Source organism: Python bivittatus, unplaced genomic scaffold, assembly GCF_059951505.1.
Source record: "Python bivittatus isolate LINGU-HERP-01145 unplaced genomic scaffold, Pbiv_v1 ctg000530_np1212, whole genome shotgun sequence".
NCBI classification, from domain to species: domain Eukaryota; kingdom Metazoa; phylum Chordata; class Lepidosauria; order Squamata; family Pythonidae; genus Python; species Python bivittatus.
Genome location: NW_028277085.1, coordinates 619,080 through 643,961, shown reverse-complemented (window position 1 = coordinate 643,961; position 24,882 = coordinate 619,080). Strand labels below are relative to the sequence as shown.

The 24,882-nt window shown below is 54.6% G+C and overlaps 1 protein-coding gene across 1 annotated transcript; it reads right to left on the bottom strand.

Moving 5' to 3' along the window:
- Positions 1 to 367: 367 nt before the first annotated feature.
- On the bottom strand, positions 368 to 24,608 carry LIPC (lipase C, hepatic type). The gene is made up of 9 exons (XM_088148233.1): positions 24,332 to 24,608; positions 16,612 to 16,790; positions 15,804 to 15,983; positions 13,830 to 13,947; positions 12,352 to 12,585; positions 11,344 to 11,586; positions 1,731 to 1,851; positions 914 to 1,132; positions 368 to 714 (listed from the first exon to the last, which is right to left on the bottom strand). Exons 1-9 carry the CDS (start codon positions 24,408 to 24,410, stop codon positions 615 to 617), a joined length of 1,473 nt encoding a protein of 490 aa, XP_088004359.1. The 5' UTR covers positions 24,411 to 24,608; the 3' UTR covers positions 368 to 614.
- Positions 24,609 to 24,882: the final 274 nt, after the last annotated feature.

The window sequence follows — 24,882 nt, the reverse complement described above, 5'->3', positions numbered from 1 at the left end:
GAACTGTCTAAAAGGCTGCTTTTTCGATGCATCAAAGTGAATCTGGATTCTGAAAGCAGCCCTAATTTTTACTGAAGTAATTGTGTTTGACGTTACTTTCCAAATGTTGTGTTTGTGGATCAGAATTAGCCATTCAAATGTTTTTGGTGTCCAATTCTTATCCGCCATAGCCAGCATGGCCAAAATAAAAGTGATTTGGGACCCCACCCCCCCCAGGGGACCACCAACAGTAATACGCCAGGAATCTTACAGTGAGACTTCTTAATAGTCCAACCTCCCCTTTCAAGAAATAAAACTACTTTTCAGTCCAAAGACCAGAGATCTTGGACTATTAATTGTCTTTCTAGACTCATAAGGCTGATTTAGTTTAGTAGTTTTCACTTTTTATTCACTTTTTATTTGTTTAATCAATCAAGCCTTGGACATACATCGTTTACAGTACTTCCTGGTCCATCACATTTTTCATGTTGCACACGTTTGTACAAAAAAAATAATAATAATACAAAGGTGTTTCTTTTTTCTTTTCTTTTTCTAAGGAAAAGAAAGATAAAGGTGAGAAGCACCTCTTCCGGGCCTTGGCAGCTTTTTCAAATTCTTGCTTATCATCCCTACCCTCACTGCAGCTGTTGGGAACTGACTTCGCATCTCACAAACATTTTCTCATGACCTGGATAGAGGTGCAAATTATCCACACGTTGAGAACAGAATGTCATTCTGAAAAGAAGGAAAACAGAAAGATTAATTAATAAACCAACAGTCAGTTTCTTCCGCAAGGCAGGGTGCAGTATGAGAACTGTGCAATGGGGACAGGTGGCTTTGAGCAAAGAGCTTGGCGCAGAGAGCGAGCCCACTGGCTGGCAGGCCGGCCGGCCGCTTTCGGACTCCACGTCTGGCGGGATCTGAGCACACTTACTTCTGCTGAGTTTCTCCTGCCTTGACTCGTATGGACCTCACAATAAGTCCTGGCCGACGGTCTCCCTTTCTCCAAGGGATAATGGTTTGGACAGTGTCCCAGATGTTCTCCCAGATGGCAGTTCCTTCCCACTTCAGTTTGATCATCATCAGCTCCCCAATATCAATATCCAGAGGAACAAGAAAGGTGTAGGTTTTATTTCGAGTGATGCCTTCAATTCTAATGGGGAGAAGGACAAACACCGCTAAAGCACATCTGCCGGGATTTCGCTGCACACCGTGATCTGCTCCTTTGTGTGTTCATTTATTTGTGACCTGCATTTCCACCCCGTTGCCTTTGCCATGTGCCCCTTTAGCAGCAGCAGTGGCAGAGCTCCCAGTTCAAAACACACCAGGATGTTAAATGATTACAGGCATAAATCATAAAAAGTATCCACATAGCTGTGGTTTATTTTATTGACTCAGTGAAATGATGCAAGAAGACTCAGTGGACTGAGAAGGGCAATAAAAGAGCAGACGTGGAAATGATGTGGTACGGACATCTGGGCTCCAAGATCTCAAGATTCCTGGAAGAGATGGGAAGGCATAAAGGGGCCACCTGTGCATGTGCCGCTTTTCTCCACGTGAAGGCCTCGAGGTAACCCACCTCAGCAAGAGAACATGTCAGGACACTAAGTGATGCGAAGCATGGCTTTTGTGCCAAGGCCTGTGGCACTAGCCACGTTATTTCTCCGCCCTGGCAAATGGGCATGGGCCAAAAATGTGAGTGTTACGGATCCTGGAGCCAAGGAGCAAGTTGGGCAACATTTGGAACTCACAAAGTGATGGAGAGATTTTCAACGTCATCTTTGTTGCCAGTCAGAGAGATGGTGAATGTTGGATCAATTTGTCGTTCTTGGAACTCGTGGATGAAATGGATTTTAAACTGATAGTGATAAACTGCGGAGAGGAGAGAAGGGTAAGCTGAATTTTCACGTACATACAGACACAAACATATCCATGGCAATTCATCCTCTAGTTGTCCTAAATCTTAGTTTTAGCTTGTTTTTAATGTTTTTAATAATTACTATATTTACTCTTTTATTGGACCATTGTATGCCGCCCAGAGTCACTTTTTGTGAGATGGGTGGCCGTACAAATTTGATTAATAAATAAATAAAATCCTGCACTAAAGAAAACTTGGATTCTCTGATCAACATCTACACACCTGGCGTGTTTGCAGGCATGGCTTTTCTGCCATGCACACTTCCGGCTGAGCCTCCCCCAGCTGTGTTGGGCTGTGTTTCCTGGCCTACAGCACCCACACATCTGGGGGATGCCAGGGCAGGGACTCTAAAAAGGCCACCTGCTTCATGTCGTCTGAATTTAGCCAGTGATTCAGATCCAGCTGTAAAAATCTGGCTGGCTTGATCTGGATTGGCCCAGGCTTGACTAGTTCATCAGCGCCAAGGGAAGACAATCCTGTTCTCCTGGGGGAGGCCGTGTTGCATCCAGGCTGGCTTGATGCTGACTTCCCTGCGGTTTCATGGTTCTCCGTGGGTGCGATTCTAGGGCTGTCAATGCCTCTATTCTTACTGCCAACCACTGGGAGCTTTGGGGCAAAACTCTAGGAAGGAAGGCATCTTTTAATTATGGAAAGATACTTGGCATCTAGTACAGCTGATTTCTTCCCTAGCGACTGTTCATCTGTGCTACATCTAGGATGACAAGGAATCCTCAGAATAAACCCTCCTGGCCTTGTTTCAGAGAGGAAGGGTGCTTTGGGCTGCCTCTGTCCATTTCAGGCGGCTTGTGCAGGAGAAGGCCTCGGTGCCCGGGGACCTGAACTCTGAGTTCCTTGGCAGATTGGCAAATGCGTCCCGGGGGTTTTGATTTTTAATCAAAATCAAAATGCATCCCGGGTGTTGATTTTTAATTCTTGCTTGGGCTTGTGAGAAGGCAGGGAGAAGTGAGGGCCTCAAACGAACCATGTTTGCTAAGGGAGAGCGCTGTGCACCATGGGGCAGCCTTGGGGGGGACGGCAGGAGGGAGGATGGGCAGAAGGCACACTCGCATCAGAGTGGAGAAGGACGGCAGGAGGGAGGAAAGACTGCAGGCAAGAGGCACGTTCGCACCAGAGTGAAGAGAAGCAGCAGGGGGCGGCTGTCGGGTCAAGTGGGGATTGGAATGTGTATTGCGCTGATTGGATTCGGAAAGTGGAATGTCTGCGGTTTTGCGGTTAATTAGCAGCGCTCCGGAGCGGTAAAAAAGGTGAGATTGTGGGCCAAGCCCTCGTAGGAGGGGGAGGACAGATAGGGGGTATAAAAACCTGTCAGACCTTGCTTCGGGGTTCCTCCATTGCTGCGGGAGGGACCCACCTTTGCAAACGTGCCCAATAAAAACTTCTGTCTACTGGATAACCGAACCCGTGTCTGTCGTTTTCTGACAAAATTGGCGAGCCAGCCAGGAGTCCTCGACGTGGACCGGACTGTGGGGAACCGGTGAGTAATCGGCCGTAACACCCCGTTGAGGTGTCTCCCGTTTTCCCCGGAGTCGGGTCCGGGACGGGACTCCAATCGCCAGTCAGACAGAAGTAAAGAGGAAGTCGGCCGACGAGGGGACCTCCGGGAGGTCTGGTGAGTACAGCCTACCCATAATCTCGGGGAGATTAGCGTGGTTACGAGGCGTTGGACGCCGCAAGGGGACAGAAGAGTCCGGGACCTTCTGTAAGGTGGGAAACGTAGTCAGGAAGGATGGGTAAGGCGCAGAGTAAGAGTGTAAGGCCAGGGGCCAGTGGGAAAAACGCAGTAGGGGGAATCCCCATGGATTCTCCATTAGGACAATTGTTGCAACAATGGGAGACACCCTGGTTGTGTCCATTCACCAGGGGTCTGGAAAAACCGACCATGATAACTTTGTGCACTAAAGAATGGCCAAAATATCCACTAGTGGACCCCGAATTCCCCTACCATTGGGATACTCTTGGAATCCCCAGTAATTACTGGGTGACCCAACTAAAAAACTACATTGTGGAGCATAAAATGTTAACACAGGAACCCTATGTGGAAGTCTGGTTCCATGTTCATTGGGAGGGGCCTCGACCCAAGTTAGCCAAAATTTTTGTCCAAAAAGAACAGGAGGATGAGGAGGAGGACCTCTGGCTGACTAGACCTCAATGGGGGCCGCCACCTCCTCCTCCTCCTCCTCTTCCTACCGCTCCCCCTCCGGCGCCCCCACCCTATCCCGGGCTGCGGAAAGAGCTGGACCAGCTGAACCAAGACATTCAGAACTTGCCCTTTAGTCTAAGGTCGGCCAGTGCCTTCCCCGTCCGGGAAGTCCCGAACGGAACGAACGCACAGGGGGTGACCGTCACCAGTTACGTAACAGTTCCCATCAAACCCAGTGAGTTGAGGGAATTAAAAAGACCCTCCCTCGTATGCAAGAGAATGCCCATACCGCCGCCGAACAATTGGAACTTTTCTCGGCCCGGTGGAATACTCCTGGGGGAACTGAATTACATTTTAGCCCACCTCTATACGCCAGAAGAGAGGGGCCAGATTCGGCGAGCTGCGCTCGGGGCTTGGGAGCGAAGGAATGCAAATGTCCCAAATGCCCCGGCCGCAGATACTAAATTCCCTCTGGCAGACCCAAATTGGGATCCCAATAATGCCGCACACCGGCAGAACATGAGAGACATGAAAGAGATGATTTTGGAGGGCATCCGAACAGCAGTGCCCCAGGGGAAGAATTTGACCAAGGCTTTTGAGGTAACCCAGGGGAAGGATGAATCGCCCGGAGATTTTTGTGAGAGGATCCGAGTTGGCCTGACCAAATTCTCGGGCGTGACTCCGGACACCCCAGCCTTTGAGACCTTGTTAAAAATGCAGTTCGTCACCAAAGCATGGCCAGACATTCAGAAGAAGATACAAAAACGGGAGGGTTGGACTGAACAGGGGATAGGGGAACTCCTAAGGATTGCTCAACAGACCTATGTGGGGAGGGAGGAGGCGAAGACCAGGCAGAAAACTCAAATGATGATGGCAGCCGTTCAGGCGGCGGCCAAGAATGAGACGAAGGGGGAGGGACTGAGGGAGGCGCGACCTTCTCCCCATCTGGTCCGGGGACCTTGGCCCTGGAGAGGTGGCGTCGACCCCAGAAGGGAGAGGTGGACTGGGGATAGGCAAGGTTGTTTCCGCTGCGGGCGAGTAGGACACTTTGCTCGGGACTGCCAGGTGGATCGCCCCACGGGTGAGAGGAGTTTCCCCCTGTACAACTAGGGGGTCATGGTTCCCCAACCGGGACCCACGGGGAACCCTTGGTAAACATCACGGTGGGTCCCACCGGCGAGGAACGGCAGTTCCTCGTGGATACCGGAGCCTCTCGAACATCGTTGTGCCAACCGATCCCAGGGATTGCGAAATCCCGGGGCGCGTCGGTATCGGTGATGGGGGTGGGAGGTTCTCCGGTCAAGGCAGACGTACTGGAGGGAGTGAGACTGGAGTGGAATGGGAAGGAGGTAACTGCAGATGTGTTACTGATCCCACAGGCAGGGGTGAACTTGCTGGGAAGGGATCTAATGGGTAGTCTAGGAGTGGAGTTGTGGAATGTGGAACAGGCAGAAAGGATGTGTTTGTTGCGGGAGGCGGACGTGGAGGTTGTGAACCCTGAGGTATGGGCAGGAGAAGGGGGGGCGGGTCGGTTCCGCATTGCCCCAATTAGCATCCCCTTGAAACCGGGGGTGACTGGTTTGCGGCAAGCCCAATACCCGCTGTCCCGGGATGGGAGGCGTGGGCTGAAGCCCATCATAGATGGGCTGAGGCGGCAAGGGCTGTTGGAACCGGCTATGTCCCCCTTCAACTCCCCTATCTTAGCTGTGAAGAAGAAGGACAATAGTTACAGGCTGGTGCAGGATCTGAGGAGGGTCAACGATTTGGTCTTGGCCCGGACCCCGGTAGTGCCTGACCCCTACACTTTGATGGGGAAGATCCCTCCCGGGGATCGGTGGTTCACGGTGATAGACTTGAAGGATGCTTTTTGGTCATGCCCTCTGGCAGAAGAAAGTAGGGATCTGTTCGCTTTTGAGTGGGAAGATCCGGAGACTGGGAGGAAGCAACAACTGAGATGGACGGTGCTGCCCCAGGGGTACACCGAGAGCCCCTCTTGTTTGGACAGGCATTGGAAGAGAAACTCCAGGGGTTCCGGGCCCCTGGGGGTTCTCGGGTGCTGCAGTATGTGGATGATTTGTTGGTGTCTGGAGAGAAGGAAGTAAAGGTGAGAGAAGACTCAGTGGCTTTATTGAACTGGTTGGCTGAAGAAGGATTGAAGGTGTCAAAAGGGAAGGTCCAATTTGTGGAAAGGGAGGTCAAGTATTTAGGACATGTACTCCGGAAGGGCGAGAAGTTGATTGATCCTTCTCGGATACAGGGGATAATGCAGTTGAAGCCCCCTCATACTAAAACGGAGGTGCGGCGGTTTCTGGGTCTAGTAGGATATTGCAGGCTATGGATAGATGAGTACATGAGCAAGGCTCAGTTTCTGTATGAGAAGTTGAAAGGATCATCTGACAGGGTAGAATGGACAGACAGGGACACAGAGAAGTGGGGGGAATTACGAAGGAGCCTGGTGACGGCCCCGGCTCTGGCTCTACCGAACTTGGCCCTCCCCTTTCACCTATACGTTACAGCCCATGGGGGAACTGCCATTGGAGTACTGACTCAGAGACGGGCTGGGAAATATCAACCAGTGGCCTTCCTGAGCAAAGCCCTAGAACCAGTGGTGAGGGGATGGCCGACTTGTGTGCAGGCAGTGGCTGCCGCTGCTGTGCTAGTGACAGAAGGGAAAAAACTCACTTTTGGGAGCCCCGTGATTGTCCATTCACCCCATCAGATCTTAAGTGTGCTTAGTCAGCAGGCGGCTGCTTGGATGACAGAAGGGAGGATGTTGAAATATGAGACAGTTCTCCGGATAAGTCCTGATGTGGTGGTAGGAACAGACAGGAATTTGAACCCAGCGGAGTTTCTTGCGGGGGAGCGGAAAGAATGGGAGCCGGCGGAGCACGAGTGCTCCACCCTGTTGCAGCTGCAAACAAAGACCCGGGAGGACCTGCAGGAGGTCCCGCTGGAAGAGGGTGAGGTCTGGTTCGTGGATGGGTCTAGCCGAGTAGAGCAGGGACAAAGGAAGTCAGGGTACGCGATAGTGACTGCGGAGGGAGAGACAATAGAGAAGGGGGCACTACCAGCGGACTGGTCGGCTCAGCTGTGTGAAGTGCACGCTTTGAAACGGGCACTAGAGTTGGGAAAGGGAGTGTCCCTCACCGTCTACACAGACTCGCGATACGCCTGGGGAGTAGTGCACACTTTCGGGAAAATTTGGCTGGAACGGGGTTTACTCACAACTGCTGGGAAGGAGGTGAAAGCTCGGCAACTGATAGAGGGGATGATGGAAGCTCTTCAAGAACCCGACAGGATTGCAGTGGTGCATATAATGGGACATCAGAAGGGGGACTCGATGGAGGCAAGAGGGAACCGACTTGCTGATCGAGTAGCAAAGGAGGCAGCGGAGGGTGTCCCCATTGCCATCATGATTGCAATCCCCCAGATAGAAGAACCTCCGGCTTGGACGCCGGGGAAGTTGGACGAGGTGCTGCTGGAAAGGGAAGGTTGCAGGGAGGAAGCAGGTCGTTGGGTTACAATTGAGGGGACCCCAGTAGTGAGCCGTGCTGACATGAGGGGGATGTTGGAGAAACTGCACGAAGGGTCTCACTGGGGGATGCAGGCTTTGATAGATACTGTAAAGCCGTGGTACTGGAGCCTGGGGATGTGGACAGAGGCGCAGGCTGTGTGCTGGAAATGCCTGATTTGTCAGAAAACCAATCGCAAAGCCATGAGGAGAAGGGAGAGGGGAGGAAGGCCCTTGGCAATATGGCCCTTTCAGCGAGTCCAGGTGGACTTTACGGAACTCCCTCCTGTGGCTGGGTTGAAGTACCTGTTGGTACTCAAAGATCACCTCACTGGCTGGGTGGAAGCGGTGCCCAGCCGGAGGGCGACTGCACAGGTAGTAGCAAAAGTTCTCCTGGAACAGATCGTCCCCCGGTATGGGATAGTAGAGAGTCTGGATTCTGACAGGGGGACCCACTTCACCCACAAGGTGCTGCAGGAGGTCATGCAAAGCCTGGGGGTTCGATGGGAACTCCACACCCCTTGGCATCCTGAATCCAGTGGGAAAGTGGAAAGAGCTAACGGGGTATTGAAGCAACATCTCACCAAACTGGGATTGGAAACAGGGCTACCTTGGACAAAGACACTTCCGGTTGCCCTGCTTCGAATGCGGACAGCCCCTCGCAAGGATGTGGGGGTCTCCCCATTCGAGCTGATGATGGGAAGACCTTTCCTGGCTCCAATGGGAGAGCCTATCCCCGAGCTAAAGGATGCCTTCCTGAGAAAGTATCTCCTGGTACTGTCACAATCTCTCTTATCTTTAAGAAAACAGGGACTCCTCGCTCAGCGGCCCCCCTTGCTGGAAGACCAACACCCCCACAAGCCAGGGGATTGGGTCCTGATAAAGACGTGGAAGGATGAGAAACTGAAGCCGTCTTGGGAGGGACCATACCAAGTTCTCCTGACAACTGAATCGGCGGTTCGAACCCGACAGGGGGGTTGGACCCACTACCATCGGGTTAAGCGAGGTCCCGACCCCCGACCGTGGACTGCCCAACCAGGAGACGGACTCAAAGTAAAACTTAAAAGGAACTGAACTAAGGCAGGGGAGGAGATGAACAACATGAAGGCTTGCATCCAGGTTATTCTATTATGTCACTGCTTAGATGCTCTACAGCACAGCTCTAACAACAATTTTTTTGTAGAATTGGCACAGACAGCTTTGAACAGCACAACTTTTTGTGTGGGGCAACTCTTGACTGTGAAGGGTGTCACCTCCACCTGTTTCTTTGGAATGCCCATCAGCTTGGAAGCATTGAAGAATGTTACTCAGATAGCGAATATTGATATCACTGGGGATGACCCCCCGGGGGGGGGGGATGTTCTATCATTTTGGGTCTTCTCCCACTCCAAGACCCTGGACTAATCAAAGGCAAATAGCTCTAAATCTCTTGGGGATAACCAATGCAACTCAATGTGTATATTTCAACAATACCCAGAACCGTACCCACCCACTGCCCTCAAAAGGTCCTGCTTTCACTTGTGGAGGGATCTATAGTATCCCTTACGCCTCAACCCCTCTATACCTACCTAAAGGTTTCTTTTTGTTATGTGGACATGAAGCTTACACCTATGTTCCAGCCTATAGTTCAGGGGCCCTTGTGCCATAGGGCGCCTGACCTCTCTATATGCCCTGCCTCCAATACAAGCGCACCCATCAAAAGAAAAAAGAAAAAGGGAGCTGCCATCTGATTGTGAGAGTGATGTGACACTCTTGTCCGAAACAGAAGCCATGGCTCTGGCCCTCTCCTTAGTAGGGGTTCCTGCACTAAGCGGAAGAACTTATCTGGACCTAAGGAAGGTGGCCTGCCTCCTGGCTAAAAGTGTCAACCTTACATCCTCTCTCATTGCAGCCCTCACTGAAGAAGTCACTGAGATCAGGAGGGCGGTCATTCAAAATCGGATAGCTATAGACTATCTCCTATTAAGGGCAGGACAAGGCTGTGAATCTTTTCAAGGTCTTTGTTGCTTTAACCTAACCAACAATAAGAATTATGTTGAAGCAAAACTAGCCAAGTTGAAGACCTTAGCCTCTCGCATATCCAAGGATCCAGAGGGATGGAATTGGTCGTGGCTCACTAGTTGGTTACCTAACTTTGCTTGGTTAAAACAACTTTTTGTACTAGCCATTGGTTTCATTGCCTTACTGGTCCTAGTATGTTGCTTAATGCAATGTCTCCCTGCTTGTGGGAATTACCTGTCCCAGTGTGTGAAGCCCCGGGTCCGGGACGAGGGAGCAATCCTGTTAGCCAGGTTTGAGGCCCAACAGAGGCGTGAAAAGAAAAAGGTGGGATTGTGAGAAGGCAGGGAGAAGTGAGGGCCTCAAACGAACCATGTTTGCTAGGGGAGAGCGCTGTGCACCATGGGGCAGCCTTGGGGGGACGGCAGGAGGGAGGATGGGCAGAAGGCACACTCGCATCAGAGTGGAGAAGGACGGCAGGAGGGAGGAAAGACTGCAGGCAAGAGGCACGTTCGCTCCAGAGTGAAGAGAAACGGCAGGGGCGGCTGTCGGGTCAAGTGGGGATTGGAATGTGTATTGCGCTGATTGGATTCGGAAAGTGGAATGTCTGCGGTTTTGCGGTTAATTAGCAGCGCTCCGGAGCGGTAAAAAAGGTGAGATTGTGGGCCAAGCCCTCGTAGGAGGGGGAGGACAGATAGGGGGTATAAAAACCTGTCAGACCTTGCTTCGGGGTTCCTCCATTGCTGCGGGAGGGACCCACCTTTGCAAACGTGCCCAATAAAAACTTCTGTCTACTGGATAACCGAACCCGTGTCTGTCGTTTTCTGACAGGCTCCTCACGTGGCCTTTGCAACACTTTGAGAAAGGAACCGCAAATCACTCGACGGAGCCTGGAATAATAGCCGCTCTGTCCTTCCCTGTCAGCGTGGTGAAAGGCGACTCTTGTTTTGGGCTCGACCTCTGGAGAACTTAGGGGGCCTTTTCTTCTCTCGGAGCTCAGCCAGGCCTAGCGAGGGAGGCGCGCATGGCTGGCTGGATCTCGGGGGGCAAGGCGCTGCCTCAAAAAGGGTGCCATAGCTCCAAGAAACGTGCCCATCCGACTCTTGTCTGGACAACCCGGCCACCCCCCGTTGGCAACGTGACCGTCCTTCCAGGGAGTTTGTGGTAGCTTGTTCAAGGTGACCTTCCCAAAGCATTTTGAACAGCCTGAAACGCTACCCGGTGGGCGGCCTGATCCATCTGCTTGGGAAAGGGAAGGAAAGTTGTGTGGCCAGGGGTTTCCCTGCCTTTCTTTGGGCTTTTAAGGGCTGCAGATGTGCCGTTCTGGAGCCCCCTCCTCACATACGTGAAGCTGGCTGGCCCCAGCGGAGATCCTCTTCTGGGGCAGGCTGCAAGAAGGAAGCTGCTTTTCTGCTTTTTCCTGGAGGTATTTCTAAGTTGCTCCCCACTTCCAGGCTATTTTGAGTAAGGTATTGCACGGAGCATTTTACAGTTCTGGAAAAGTAGCTGCAGAGCCTTCCGTTGCTGCAGTTCAACCTCTTGAGAACATACCCCACCTCCCGGAGGACCCCAAAGCTCACCCCGAGGGCTGCTAGTATAATCTGGGATAGGAGCGCCCTCGTCAACCCACCCAACGCTTGTCAGCCTGTTTTCCTCTCTGGACCGGAGCCATCTGAACACTCTACAGCCACTGCGATCTGAGGGCCTCACACGCGGATGTGCCCCACCTGTGGGAGCCCCTTGGGCTAGTCGACCATGGCCTGCTCCCCCACCAACCTTTGAACGGCATCTGAGATTGGGTCTTCAGGAACAGCCTCTGGCTGCCAGGGACCCTTGCCTTCCGAATATGGTAGCCCAGGGTGTTGCACCGGTTGGCCCGGCAGTCGAGGCAGCGTCCCTTGTCAAACATCTGCATGTCTTTGCACCAGTAGCCTGTGATCGGCTTATGGCTGTGCCGTAGGGAGTCAATAAACAGGTGGACCGACCTCTCGTGGGCACATTTCACCGTCTGGGAGAGCCCTGCAGGAAAACAGAATGGTGGAATTCAGCAAGTCGGAGGCTCTTCCATCCTGCCCACCCACCCACAGAACGGGCCACTTCTTCTCCAGGTTCTGCTGCCAGAGTCCCTCCACCACAAGCCTGCCTTTGCTCTCCTCTTGAACCATCATTCCACTGCAGATGGAGGGGTCCTCACTGATGAAGACTAGGTTCATCAAGCCGGTGTTGGTCTCCTGGGCTGCCAGCAAACCCCAGCATTGCCAGAGGCCATGGAACCCCGGTCCTGTGGCATGCAGTGGGGTGTTCTGCCTCTGAACCAGGCTGTGCTTGGAGACCCTCAAAGGCTCCATTCCATGAAGGTCAGCGTGAGAAAACAAGAGGGCATCTTGGTGCCAGGGATGAATCTCTCCTCCAGCTTCATGACTGTCACAACCTGGGAAGGTTAGTAGTCCCCCTCCCAGCCCTGGGCAGCTGCACCCCAGTTCCACTTTGTAGGCTCCAAAGGGAACTGGACGTCGACCCCTGCAGGGCTTCCTTCTGGAGCTCCTGGCATGGCAGAGACCTGCCCTTTAAGGCAGGGAGGGAGAATTGGGAGAGATGCCCAGTGGTTAAAGCTCAGAGGGTCTCATGCAGCCGCTGGCCCACCTCGCTTTGCCTCGGTCACCAGCCTGCTTTCAGCTCTGAATCCTGGCTCACAGCCCTGCCTTGGGGCCTTCTGCTAGCCCCCGATGAACTCAATTTGGAAGGCTCCCAATACATGGTGCCTCCTTTTGTGCCCGTTCTTACCCGTGATCCCATACTGCACAATGTGGTTGTAAACATGCATGATGTGGCAGCCAGGCTGAAAAGTGCCCCCGTTGGGATAGAAGTCAAAGTGAGCCACGGGCTGCTTGATCCCCACACTGAGGCCCATGTGCTGCTGGGTGAAGGTGTGGATGGCATCAACAAAATCAGCGTCATCTGGCGACAGGCGGTCTGTTGGTGACATGCCTTCAAAGAGGGGGCCGGCAGGATCCAGGCCTGCAAGAAAGACCAATTGAGGCTTGCAAGAGGAAGTTCTCCTCCTCCAACTCTTTGTAACACAATCTAGGGTTATGACGACATTGCAAAGTGCCCAAAGACCAGTCTCTGTCTGGAGCAACTTACAGGTCAACACAAGAAGTGAAGGAGAGCAGAGGCAACCCAGGACAACAGTGGTGATATATTCTGGTTACATGTAGCTAACCAGACTTCTCCAGTCTGGTGCTCCTTGCATTCCTTGGCCAGCATGGCTGAAGGTACCAGTTTGAGGAAGAATCTCCTAAAATATGGCTCATGAATCGCTCTTTTCTCTTGGCTAAGGAGGTCCTGTGGTCTCGCCAGCCCTAACTGAAGCCTGGGCACTTTTCTCATCTCTTCTGGTGCAAGTATAACCATGCTCAGACCCTTGAAGTCAATGGACCATGATCCAGAGGGGAGATTCAGAGCAGCCCTCATGAAAACGCTTTCTGCACACTGGGAACAGTGTTAATTAAGCAGAAGGTAAGAAAGATGCAGTGCATGTGAACATGTCTAGCTCGAAGCATCAGCACTGTTGTGCAGCTTCCCAATGCCAGCCCTTGAAGAAGGAGGATTATTCTGCCCAAATAGTGCCGCCCAGAACAGGCCCATTGTCCTGACCAGGCAGGGAATGAATCAGAGGGCAACGTCTTCTTCAGAACATATCCAGAAGGGACATAACCCAGCGGCAGAGTCTCTTTTTTCACACGTGGAAGATCTCAGCTTCCCACAGAGGTGTGTTCATGCATGTGGTTCTCTGTACGGAGCGATTTTCTTTCTGGTATCTTTCTCGGCACGATCCTGAAGAATCCACGTCAGTGTTTTGGAAAAGTTGAGGAGCCAGAGGCCTGATGAAAAAGCAATCCCTGATGGCTGTAAAGGAGCATATGTGTTTTTCTTCCAATTAAGCTAATTATTCCCATCTAACTGTCAATATCTGCGAGTGCCGAGCTGCCCTCCAGGCCACTGCCTGCCTGTGAACTTGCCAGCAGAGCCTTAGTGGAGAAATGCCCCATTCCCACCCAGCTTCCTCCATATGTGGGGCCAGCAGCAGCAGCAGCAGCCGCCAAGGAGCCAGCTCTTCCCCTCAGCCGCCTCTTTCCCGGGGGTCCAACAGCAGATAGCTTTGTCGGCCCCACCCTGGGCAGAGCTGCCGAATGACCAGGGTCAGCCTGAAGCGAAGTCTAACCAAGCGTCCAGCTGATGAACCAGGAAGCTTGACTTACCGGTAATCCTGCCGATCTTCCCGTTGCCTCTCATGGAGCTGCCGGCAAAACCGGCTACGTGGGCCCCCAGACTGTACCCCACCAGGTGAGCATCGCCTCGGTGGAACTGCACCGATTCCTGGAAAAGAGGCCCGGGAAGGGATGGAGAACCTTGAGGACCGAGGCCAAGAGGCGAGTTGCTGCCGCAGCCAGGACATCTGGCAACCTGCAAGGCCCACACTAATTCACTTGGGACATCATAGTTGTGATCACACATTCTGCCAAGGCATAATGTGGCTCGGCTCAGAAAGTTGTATGCACCCAGACGTTGCTGTTTGTTCACATTCAGGGATATCTTAACATGGTGGGAAGTTCTTCTGAGTAATCTGCCTGAGTGTTTTTTCCTTGCCTGCTCCTCTTAGATGACCTTGCTGTTGGGCCCTCTCATCATCCCACCTGCATCTTAGAGGCCCCTCCAAAGGGCTCAGCAGGTTAGCTGTGTGGAGCTCTGCAGGCTGGCATTCATGGGGGGCTCTCTTTGGGCAGGGCCAACCTAGTCCTCCTTCAAAGCCATCAGGGGCCCGCATATCCTGGGGCAGAAGATGCTGCAAATTAGAATCTGGCATCCTCAGACTCTCAGCTGGCCAGAAACAGCAGGACAGACCTTGATCTGCATCACAAACAGATGAGGAACTTGCTGTCCCTGTGGGGGTTCCCAGAGATGGAGAGTGGTAAGTTCTGGAGCAGCACATTTTGCCTCCTGCAACACCCCACCTTTCCCTGAGGCTCCAGTGGGCTATTAGTGGTGCTGGGCCTCCAGCGTACTCCCCCCACATTTAAGCGCTTCCAAATCAAGAGCAGACTCGGTTGAGGGAACGCTGAGCCCGAGCATCCCAAGGCTGCGGGGCTGGGGCTCTCCTTCCTGCCTTGTCCATAGCGCCAGCCTTTCGGGGCTGAGAAGACCAGACGCCCCCCTGAATGAGCATTTCTCCACACTCTTGCCCTCCTGCTTTTTTTTTTTTTTAACATTATGGAAAAGGAAAAACTAGCAGGACTACCCACTGCCCTCTACCCCACAGCACGGGAAGCCCCTGGCTCCGTCCAGGCTGGACAGCAGCCTTTGAAGAGAGGTGCCTTCCTTGGAGGGAGAGACCATGATGACCTCTTCCAAACGAGCTGTTTTGTTGAGTTATTTCGGGAAGAAGGCGAGCCAGCCCACTTCCGCAGTGCTGGCAGAAGAGACCGCGCGGATGCAGTCGCCAAGAGTTGCGCCTGACTCAAGGGTGGTTTGACCTTTTTTGAAGCAATGTAGCTCACTGGAGTACACGCAACGCAAGTGGGGAAAAGAAGGCCATGCAAGCTGTTGTGGTTCCTGAAGCAGCGCCAGCCTTGCCAAGCTTCTTCTCCATGATTCCCACCGCAGGATGGGATCCAGGAAATGGAAGCCACGGGGAGGCAGATTTCAACCAAGGTGCTCCTGAAAAGCCTCTGGCTTTGGAGCAGGCTGCCTCAGGCGGTGGCATCTCCCCTCCCAGGCCCTGCGAGGCTGCCTTGTGTTGGGAACGGTCCTTCGAGGCCCTTTCCAGCTCTCCGCCCGTTCTGTGGCTTTCTGCAAAGCAGCAGTGCTCAAGACAAGGCTGGTCCTGGCCAGCAGCAAAAAGGGTTTCTGTTTCTGGCCAGAGTCAGGATCAGCTGGTTTTAGTTCCCATCCAAGCACCTCCCTACGTGTGCCCAGAGCAGCTACGGACGGTCTGCGCACATAGATCAGCGTTGGTCTGAAGGGCAAGACGGGCAGCGCAGGCAGCATCAAGGAGGCCTTTCCAGGGGCTGCCTCTGGGAGGGTCCTGGGCTGGTCTGCATCAGAGCCCGGAAGATACCTGCTGCGGATGCTGGGCCCAGCCAAAACGTTGCACGTCGGAGGGGGCAGGGCAGGGCGGGGCAGGGGGTTGAGAGGAGATAAACAAATGGTTCTGTTTGCCCGCTAAGGGTGCTTACCTCCAGCCACTCTAGGAAGTGAGCAATTTCTTGGCCAACGCCTCGGGTGTTCTGCACAGCAATGGGGTAATGTGCGTGCGCAAGAGAGAGCCAGTCGGCGATGATGACGTTGGTCTGAGTGAGGTGCGCTTTGAGCTCCTCAGCCAGTTTCCAAATCCAGCCTTCGAGTCCCCCGTCCACCTGCAGCCACAGGACCAAGGCAAACACCTTCTTGCCGGGATTCTTCACCGAGGGTCACCAGCACCCTTGGAAGATTGCCCAGAGTCCGCCAGCAGGCCCGGGCACCTCCCAGTTCCCAATGGCACAGTGTGGATGGTTGCCACCTCACGCCCAAAGGAAGCGCTGCTGTCAATCACCTTGGCCCTCAAAGCATATCATTTCATCCATCTGTTCTTGTACAGGGAGAAACGTTTTGTGCCACACGGTTTTGGGTGAGTAGCACAATTATATTTAACTGTGTGTATATGTACGCGTGTGGGTGTGCGGGAGTGCTTGTTTCAGAGAAGTAATTCTTTGAACGCCAGGGCTGCTCCTCCTTGGGAGGCCCATGAAAAGAAACGACAGCTGCATCCACGGACTACCGCGGGGCTGATACGGCAACGGCGTGGTCCCTCCAGCCCTGTGCGGGTAACTCCGGGGCCTCTTCCCATCGAGGAACAGGAAGCCTGCCCCCCAACTCAGGGCCGTGGCCCTTCATTGAGCTGCGTGCATGGAGCAGCAGAGGGCAGCTGCCGGGGAGGGCGAAGACGGGCCGCGCATGAGGCCCTCCCAGACCATGTCCCCCGCCCGAGACAAAGAGCCCCCTTACCGACCACCCATGGATGATCATCACCAGCGGGAGGGAAGCATTGAACCGGCACCTCTCGAGACTGGCCTCGCAGTGGGGCTCCATCAGGCAGCCTTGCTCCACCGTGTTGGCATAGAGCAGGAACTTGGCCTTGCCGGGCGAGGGGCCATTCTTCTGGGGAAGCGGCTGCCGCCGGGGCCCTGCAAGAGATCATGGGAAAGCCACGCTGAACTGACTGCCAAAGAGATGGGCTTCTGCCCTACGAACGCTCTGCGCGCGCTCGCCCTAAGGAATCTGGCAGCTAGCCGAAAGAAGAAACGCACGTGGGAAGTGTGACTGAGGATGGCGACGGTTCCTCCATGAACTGACTGCTGACCTTGGGCAGCCATTCATGGCTTGCACCTGGCTTGATTCTAAATCACGATTGGCTTAATCATACTGGGTCTCTGAATGAGCCCTAGTTGGCTTCCTCAGCAAGGCCATAAATATATGACTTATTAAATCAACATCCTGGATCCCCCCAGCCTATTCTCTCCCTTCCTCTTTCCTCGGATTAGGATGAACCTCGATGCGGCTAAGGGCCCACAGACACCCCAACTCGCGTGGTCAAAATCTGCAAAGGGAACTTTTGGAAGATCATCTCCATGAAACTGGTGGGTGCAGGCAGACGCCAAACAGGTCAAATTTAAGAAGTTGTGGGGGATCCAGAGAGGTCAGTCACCGGTGCCAAGGCAGACCCCGCTCTGCCCACCTGCCTCTGTCGATGGCCACGTGAAGGGTCAGACAGGCTGAGGGTTCGGGTTCAGGCAGGTCCAGAAAAGCAACGGCTGAGAAGAGCTTCGGGCCTCCTTGTAAACAAGCAGACGTGGTTTGTCGTGGAAGACTTTCCCTCGCAGGGCTGCCCTCTTCTCCTCCCCTGGCACCAAACAGCCCCCCCACCCCACCCCAGCATTGTCTCTGCAAGGAAGAGAAGAAAAGGGGCTCTGGAAACCTCATTAACCAATGAGAGCACAAGAGCATCTGCCCTAAAGCCGGGCACACCCCTGAGCTAGGTGAGAGCTGCGGCAGCTTGGCCCGATGACAGCCAACATTCCAGCATGGACAAGACTGGGAACCTGGGCATGGGGGCACCTGAAAGGCCAACTAAAGCACCTTTACAGGGAACCACTTTTTTTTGCTTCTGGGGCCATAAGAGACTCGCCTCTTTGGGAGCAACTTTGCTGCTCAGCGTCCGGCAGCCTCGGAGGAGCAAGGGCCTCCACCACAGCCCCACCTTAAGAGGGCCTCCTCAGGGGCCTGGGGTGCCCTACGCCTCGCATATCCAGGCTCAGCAGAGTTTCATCCACACAGCTGATTAACCCTGCCCGTCTTGGGCTCCCGCTTCTGTGCGTCAGGGCGCATCAGAGGACTTGCCCCAGTTTTGCCCTTCCTTCCAGGACGTCCCAAAGCCACAAGTTGCTGCCAAGGTGCTGAAACGGGTGCATCTGCGCCCCCTCCCCCCAGCCAGAGCGATGCAGGCTCTGCAGATTGGAAGTGGGCTGCTGGGGGCTCTATTTTTAGCATCCAATTCTCAGCAGCAATCTTCTCTAGCAGAACACAGAAAAGCAATGTCTTTCATTTCCCGCTTTGGAATCCCCTTGTAGCCAACCACATTTTCCTCTGTTCATTCTCTTCTCTGTTGCTGCCGTTCTATGAACTACTTTGGGAGCCTGACTTTAATGTAATAAAGCAGAAGTATTTTTATTAGGTCTTTGCAATAAGCGCAGGGCATACATATTTCACTGCAACACAGCCTCCCGCCTCTTGCAGCCAGCCGGTTGCGGCAAAGAAGCACGCTGAGGGCCGCTTCTCCCGCAGCAGAGGTCTGCAGGGGTGGCCAAGGGGAGCTTGCAGAAACGCGAGGCAGAGGACCCAGCAGCACCCGGTGCCACGCTGCCCAAAGGGGCTGCTCTGAGCTGCAGGGCAGGAGGAAGGGGGGCTCAGAAACCCGCTGGGGTCCGGGAACAGGCGAGATGAGTCAGAGCGGATCGGCTCCAGAGACCCCACCCCTGAGAAGGGCCTTCGGAGCTGCCCTGCATTGCCTTTCCACCTCTGAGCAAACCGAAGGCCGCGGGTGGCAGAGGCGCTTACGCTGCCCGGGGGTTTGCTCCTGCAGTCTCCCTGGCCACCTCAGCGGGATGGGGTGCAGCCATTTGGGGGCCCAGCGCCAAGAGAGGATGAGGATGGTGGGCCGTCCCCGGGGGGAAGCCCAACAGTCGGAAGGTCTTGAGCAGGGTCGTGCCAAAACAGCCCAGGTTTGCCCGGCCTCGATCGGCAGGGAGCAAAATCTCGGCCCAAACCCTCCCAGCCCACGGCTTTGCCCTCCCGAGAGCTGCGCGTGCTTTGCCAGACGGAGCAGACACCGATTGCAGGCAGCTTTTCCTACAACCCAGAGATAATCCCAGACAGGCAGGATAGGATGCAGATGTAAAGGGGGGAGTGGTGTCCGCAGGGCGCGATTAGAAGAGTCAACATGGCGCCTCCAAGGGTGCGATTCGAAGCTCTGCCTGGTTTTTGCACATAAAAAACAGGCAGAGCTTTACCCTGTCACGGCTGCCATCTTGACTTTTTTGACCACACCCTGCAGACCCCCCTGTAGGAAACAGCCAGCTATAAATTACCTCCTCTTGGCAGCAAGCATCGCCCCTCCCTAGGCTCTGCCCCACAGAAGAATCATCTTAAACAGCCAGCCCAGGGAGAAGGTTGAATGTTCACGCTGCGCTAAAGATTTTTATTCAAATATTAAAGCTGCAAATCTACTCGTTGAACAATGGGGGGGGGGGAGAAACCAGGCCAACTGAACTGCCTGGAGGATTGCTGATAGCGGATATTATGGGCCAGGGAGTTTGGGTCTGCCAGACCCGTTCTGTCTACAGTTCTCGCTATCTCCTCCTTAAGTTAGGTCCCTATTATGATTTTCTTAGCGCTTGGTGCCTGTTTTCCTGGGGGCCTCAGAAAACCCTTCCTGCTGGCCCCTGTGGCCCCAAAGTTCCCCCGGGGCCCCACCTTGCCTTTCCTTCACAAGGGGCCCCTGCAGTGGCCAGGAACGGAAGATCCTGCCAGAGGTCAAGGCGGCCTTCCTGCGCTGCTGAAGGAGTCACGGACCCGCCAGATGCGCGCTCTGACTCACAGCCTTGCTGTTTGCTCTTTCTGCGCAATGGAAGACTTTTGATTGTGGGGTCCACTCTGCCTGAGATCCAGCAGACACTGCCGGGGCGAAGGGCATGGGGATGCCCACTCTCAGCATAGCAGGCCAGCTCCCTCTCTTTGCCTATCCACTCATGTCAATTCTGTGCCCTAACAGAGGCGGGAAAAAGCCAGGCATCGTAACGCAGTCTGGGGGGAACTTCCCCACTCCGGGAGCCCCGCTGGGTCCTGCTTGACCGTCTGCCCCACCCGTGCTTGGAAAGAAACTGCGCCAACCAAGGAACCAAGCCAACGCAGACCCCTGGGCTTCGTGGTGCTGCTCAGCTCCGTGGCCCTGCTGCCAGCACGGCCTGCGCTCTGTCTCCAGCAGTTCCATCCCCACTAAATCGCGGTTCGCTCACTGGTGTTTTTCTTTCCTCTCCCACGTGGCGAGGCTGGGAAGCAGCTCCACAGCAGGTGACGCTTCAGTAGCAGAAGGGAGGCTACGTGTGTCAGTGCCGCTCAGTGAACTGGTGGACTTCGGCTGAGCTGCCTACCCGCGGGGCTTCGTTTCAGTCGGACCCCTCCGGGCTGTGACCGTGGAGGATGTCAGCCAAAGGGCCAGAATCCAGCGCTACATCCCCACATCCTTTTGGAGAGAATGCTGTCAGGGACAACTGTGCAGGCTGGGGGGAAAGAAAATCTGGCCAGAAAAGTCCGGTTAAATTTCACGCCCGAAATCCAAGAGCGCTCTGGCCTCCAACGAGTTATTTCCCTCCGCTAACTGGGCATAAAGGTAATCCAGGGGCAAAAGGGAGGAGACATGCTGCAGGATGCCACTGCCGTGCCAACCAGCACAAGGTACTATGAGCCAGTTTCTGTTTTCCTATCCAGCCCTTTTATGGGGATTAGGCCAGCAGAAGGTCCAGGGGGCTGGAACCTGGGTTCTGCTCCCGATTTTGGAGCTTTTTGCCCCACTCCCACCAGAAAGGACCGCCTCTTCGACCACAACAAGAGGTGATGAATGCGGGGAGAACTAAGGCACCTTCTACTGTATTCTCTGCAATGTGTTAATCCAGGAAGGGCACAGGATGCATTTATTTATTCATTCATTCATTCGTCAAATTTATATGGCTTGCTGCATTGTATTTAAAATCCCTTTATTCATAATTAACCAGGGTGAATTCTTCCCACACATTTCTAGTTAGTATGTCTTATTTGCAGGCCTAGAATAATTGAATGTAAAGCCTGAAGACTAAGGAAGAAATTAAATTCTCCCATTCATAATTAACCAAGGTGAATATTTCCCACATTCTCTCTGGCCTGTATTTCTTACCTGCGGAATTTGGAATAACTGAACACAGAGACGGAAGGGAAAGAAGGAAAGGGGGAAATGGAGGATTTAGCAGAGTCGAATCAGTCTTGCTAGTGCAAGAAGCAGGATAGGCAGGACCGGAAGGAACGCCAAGTTCCTAAAAAGCTCACCCTTCAAAGGACGCTGCGCGCACCTGCTCCCAAGATTTTATGAAGCGAGACCATTTTCCACCCGGAGTGGCTTAAGACCCCCGATTCGTGGCTGGAAAAATGTCCTACCCAAATCCTTTCTTTGATCAGATCAGGCTGAGAACGCGGTCACTATCAAGCGTATGCAGCCCAGGGCCGTCTTCTGGATCCGCTGGTAGAATTACTGCTCCCCTACTGTGCTTCTCAGCAGAGTGAAAACAAGAAGTCGTAAAAACAGGATGCAACACACCTCAGCAGGCCTAAGTGCCCTTCAGCTAATTGCAGGAAATGTGGGGCACTTTGGCAGGTCTTGAGAAAAGGGGGCAAGATGGCAACATCGCAGAGGGCCAGAGTCCCACTGCGTGGCATTGAAGCAGTTCAAGGAAGTTGCCTCGGTTTAGGAGAGGAGGTGAAGCTCCCCCAATGGCCTGGCTGTGCTGGGGTGCACCGGGCATAGGGCTGACAGTTCTGGGGATGACGGTCTGCCAGCCCAGCAACTGGGCTATTGCTATGGCACTCCTTCTTTGAGGATGGAGATGCAACCTTTGGGGAGATTTTTGCATGAGGAAGGTGATCGATCCTGTATTTGCCCCATCAGGAAAGGAGGGCTCGGCCTCCCGTGGCAGGTGCCCCTCCGTTGCCAAGAAAGGCTGCAGTGTCTCTTAGACCAAGTGGCTGAGGAAGGAGAGGGACCCTCTAAGAAATTCTGTCATGGCCTCCCACATCTTTGCAACAGCCCCAAATATCAGCCAACTCCTTTTGGAACCACCACCAAATCTCGCCTAGAGACAGTCTTATTTTTGTGAAAGCTTGGAGGGAATTTGGGCACCAGCAAAATGGAGAAATGGATTTTTTAAAAAGATCAATTGGTTCGTACGTGTCTCAGTTTGCTTTCCAAGTCCTGACAAATAGGGCCAGCTTTTTATTTAAGTACTCCGGTTTGCAGAAATTATTGAGGGGGGAAACATTTCCAATCTCCCTTCAGCCCCTCAGGCAAAGGTTCTTTCACGCAGCCTCAATTGAAACCCTCCAACTAGTCATGCAGTATTAAAATCTTCTATTTTGCATTCCCTCCACCCCCTGCATCAAAAGAAAAAGAGTTTGCTTCTTGATCCTTGCTGCATCAGGCAGAGCCACCAGATTCCAAATCCCTGCCTGAAAAGGAGCCCCAAATTGACATCCGCAGTGCTGTTGCTAAGCAAACACCGCTCGCTCGCCTCCTGGAGATAAAACTGCCTGTCCGGTTGGGGTCCAAAGTTCTTATTAAAGGTGGGGGACCCTGTTGCCCTGCCCTGCGCCACCAGGGATCGGCTGGCGCTGGCCTGGGGGCCGGCTGAGAGGTCTGCGGTGGGGGCCCTTCGTCAGCTGGGGGCCGTTGGCACCAACACTGGACACGAGCTTCCTCCGTCGCCCAGAGTCGGGCTGTAAGGGGAGGAGGGAGTTTTGCCTCGGGCTGCCCCAATTCAGCCTTGGAGGAAATCAGAGGAGCGTGGGGTGAGTTTGGGCTCTGGTGGGGGGGATCCCGCTGCCTGGGGGGGTCAGCAGCGCTTGGCCGAAGCGCCTCCTTTCTGCTGCTCCGCTGGTACCTGGCAAGTACCTTTGTGCCATTTTCCCAGGGGCCGCTCTCCGTTCTTCCAAGAAGAAAGTGGCTTCTGGAGAGCCTGAAATACCGCAGTGGGCAGACGGGGCTTTGGGGAGTCAGGGTCTCCTGGTTCAGCCGCAGGGCAGGCCAGGCCCCAGCTCAGAGCACGCGGAAGCAGGGCCTGCGGTTGGTGGAGCGAAGGGCCCGGTCCCTGCGGAAATCTGCTCCTCCCCACGTGCCCCCAAAGAGATGCAGCCGGATACTCAGGGATGCACGCGCGTGCCTCCCTCCCCCCAGCCCCCCCGCAAGACTAACAGCCTCGGCTCCCCTTCTGGGGCACCTGGAGCACAGTTCGCCCCCCGCTGTCGGAAGGGGAGCAACAGGCCCCTCCCAAGGCGAAGAGTGAAAGAACAGTCTAGACAGGGCTCCTTCTAAGTGCAGGGAGCATCCAGGCCCAAAGGGCTGGGCGGCAGCCGGGCCTCTTGGGGGGAGCCTGGGGAAACAAGTGGCCCATCAAGGAAGTGTTCCCAGATCACCACAGGACATGCCCGGGAGTCAGCCCAGAGGAGGGCCTGGCCTCCAGGGGACAACGGCTGGGCCGCTGTATCCAGCAGGTCGACACCGCGCTGGGAAGCGGGTCAGCAGGCGCCACGCAGGCGAAGGTCTGCAAACTCCAGGACACCCGAAGGGACAATGCGGGCCAGGAGACGGCACCGCCTTCCACCTGCGCCTGCGGTCAGCGGCTGGAGAAGCGGCGTCCTCCTCAAACAGGCGGAGGGGAAGCTCTGCTGTCCGGCTCACGCTCGCGGCAGCGTCTCAGATCCCTGCACAGCAGGGCTGCTTCTGCTTCGGAGGGGCCGGGTCAGCAGCTCAGGCGTTCCAGCCCGGGGCAGAGACAGTGGGAAGGTTTCCCGTGACATTGGAAGGGGACGGCTGGGCCAGACGAAGGGGATGTTCTGCCTGACCATCTCCTTTTCCCCAAAGCCACAGCCCTCGCCTCCTGTCGCTTCACTTCAGCCGTCGTTCGGAAGCGGACAGCCTCTTAACCTTGAACATCTTGGTTAGTCGTTTCCATACGAACAAGAGCCCTGAAGCCGGGTCAAGCCGAGGCCCCGCGGCCCAGCCCCTCACTTCCATTTTGCTACCAGACAACTTGGATGGGGGGCCCAAGCCGGGGCCCGCAGCTCCTTCCCCAATCCCAGACAAACTGTCTTTCTGTCTCCGTCAGCGGGCATGTCCGCTCTCCACTGGCCAGGATCCCGCTTCACGAAGAAATGCGCTGCTGCTCCCGACCGCGCTCAGGGCCCAGGGTCGGCCCACCCGAGGCCTCTCCTGCTCTTTGGACAGGAAGTGCCCATTCCAGCGGACAGGCAAGGAGCAGCGGGGTCCTTCGGAAGCCAGGGCGGGCCCAGGTCGGCTGGCCTTCCTGCGGATCCACAAGCCGCTGCTTGAGACTAACCCCCCCGGAAAGCTGGAGGGTGGGCGGCTTACCTTTCCTCCGTCTGCCACTGGGATTCCCCTGAGCAAGGAGGGCGCAGAGCAGGAGCAGGAGGGCCAGAGGGGTTCTCATGGCTCCGCTTGTCTCTGAAGAGGCCCAGCTGGGCTGGCTCCAGGTGCCGGAGGGACAGGAAGGACAGAAGTGGGTCCCTCTTGTCGCTGGCAGGTAGTGAGGACTAGCAGCTCATTAATGATTAACTTTTGCATGGAATCCTAGAAAAATCAACTCAATCTGGCCGGATCAGAAGCTGCTTTTGTGCCTAGCTCCCCGTGCGCGGAAGCCACCCCCCGCCCCTCCTGGCATTCTGGGTTTCCCTGGATGGGTTTTGCACACATGAATATTAGGCTGGGCTGATTTCTGTCTCACGATCCTGAGGAACCACTGCCAAAAGCTGCGGGGTCAGAGGTCATCCACTCAGCTTTTATTGACCTTTGCCCGGACCTATTGCAAGAGGGAAACTGGAAAGGCAGCCGCCGATGCTTCGCTTCTGGAGGTGGCACCCAGAGGTGGGTGCCTGGCAAAGCCGGAACAGCACGACGTAACT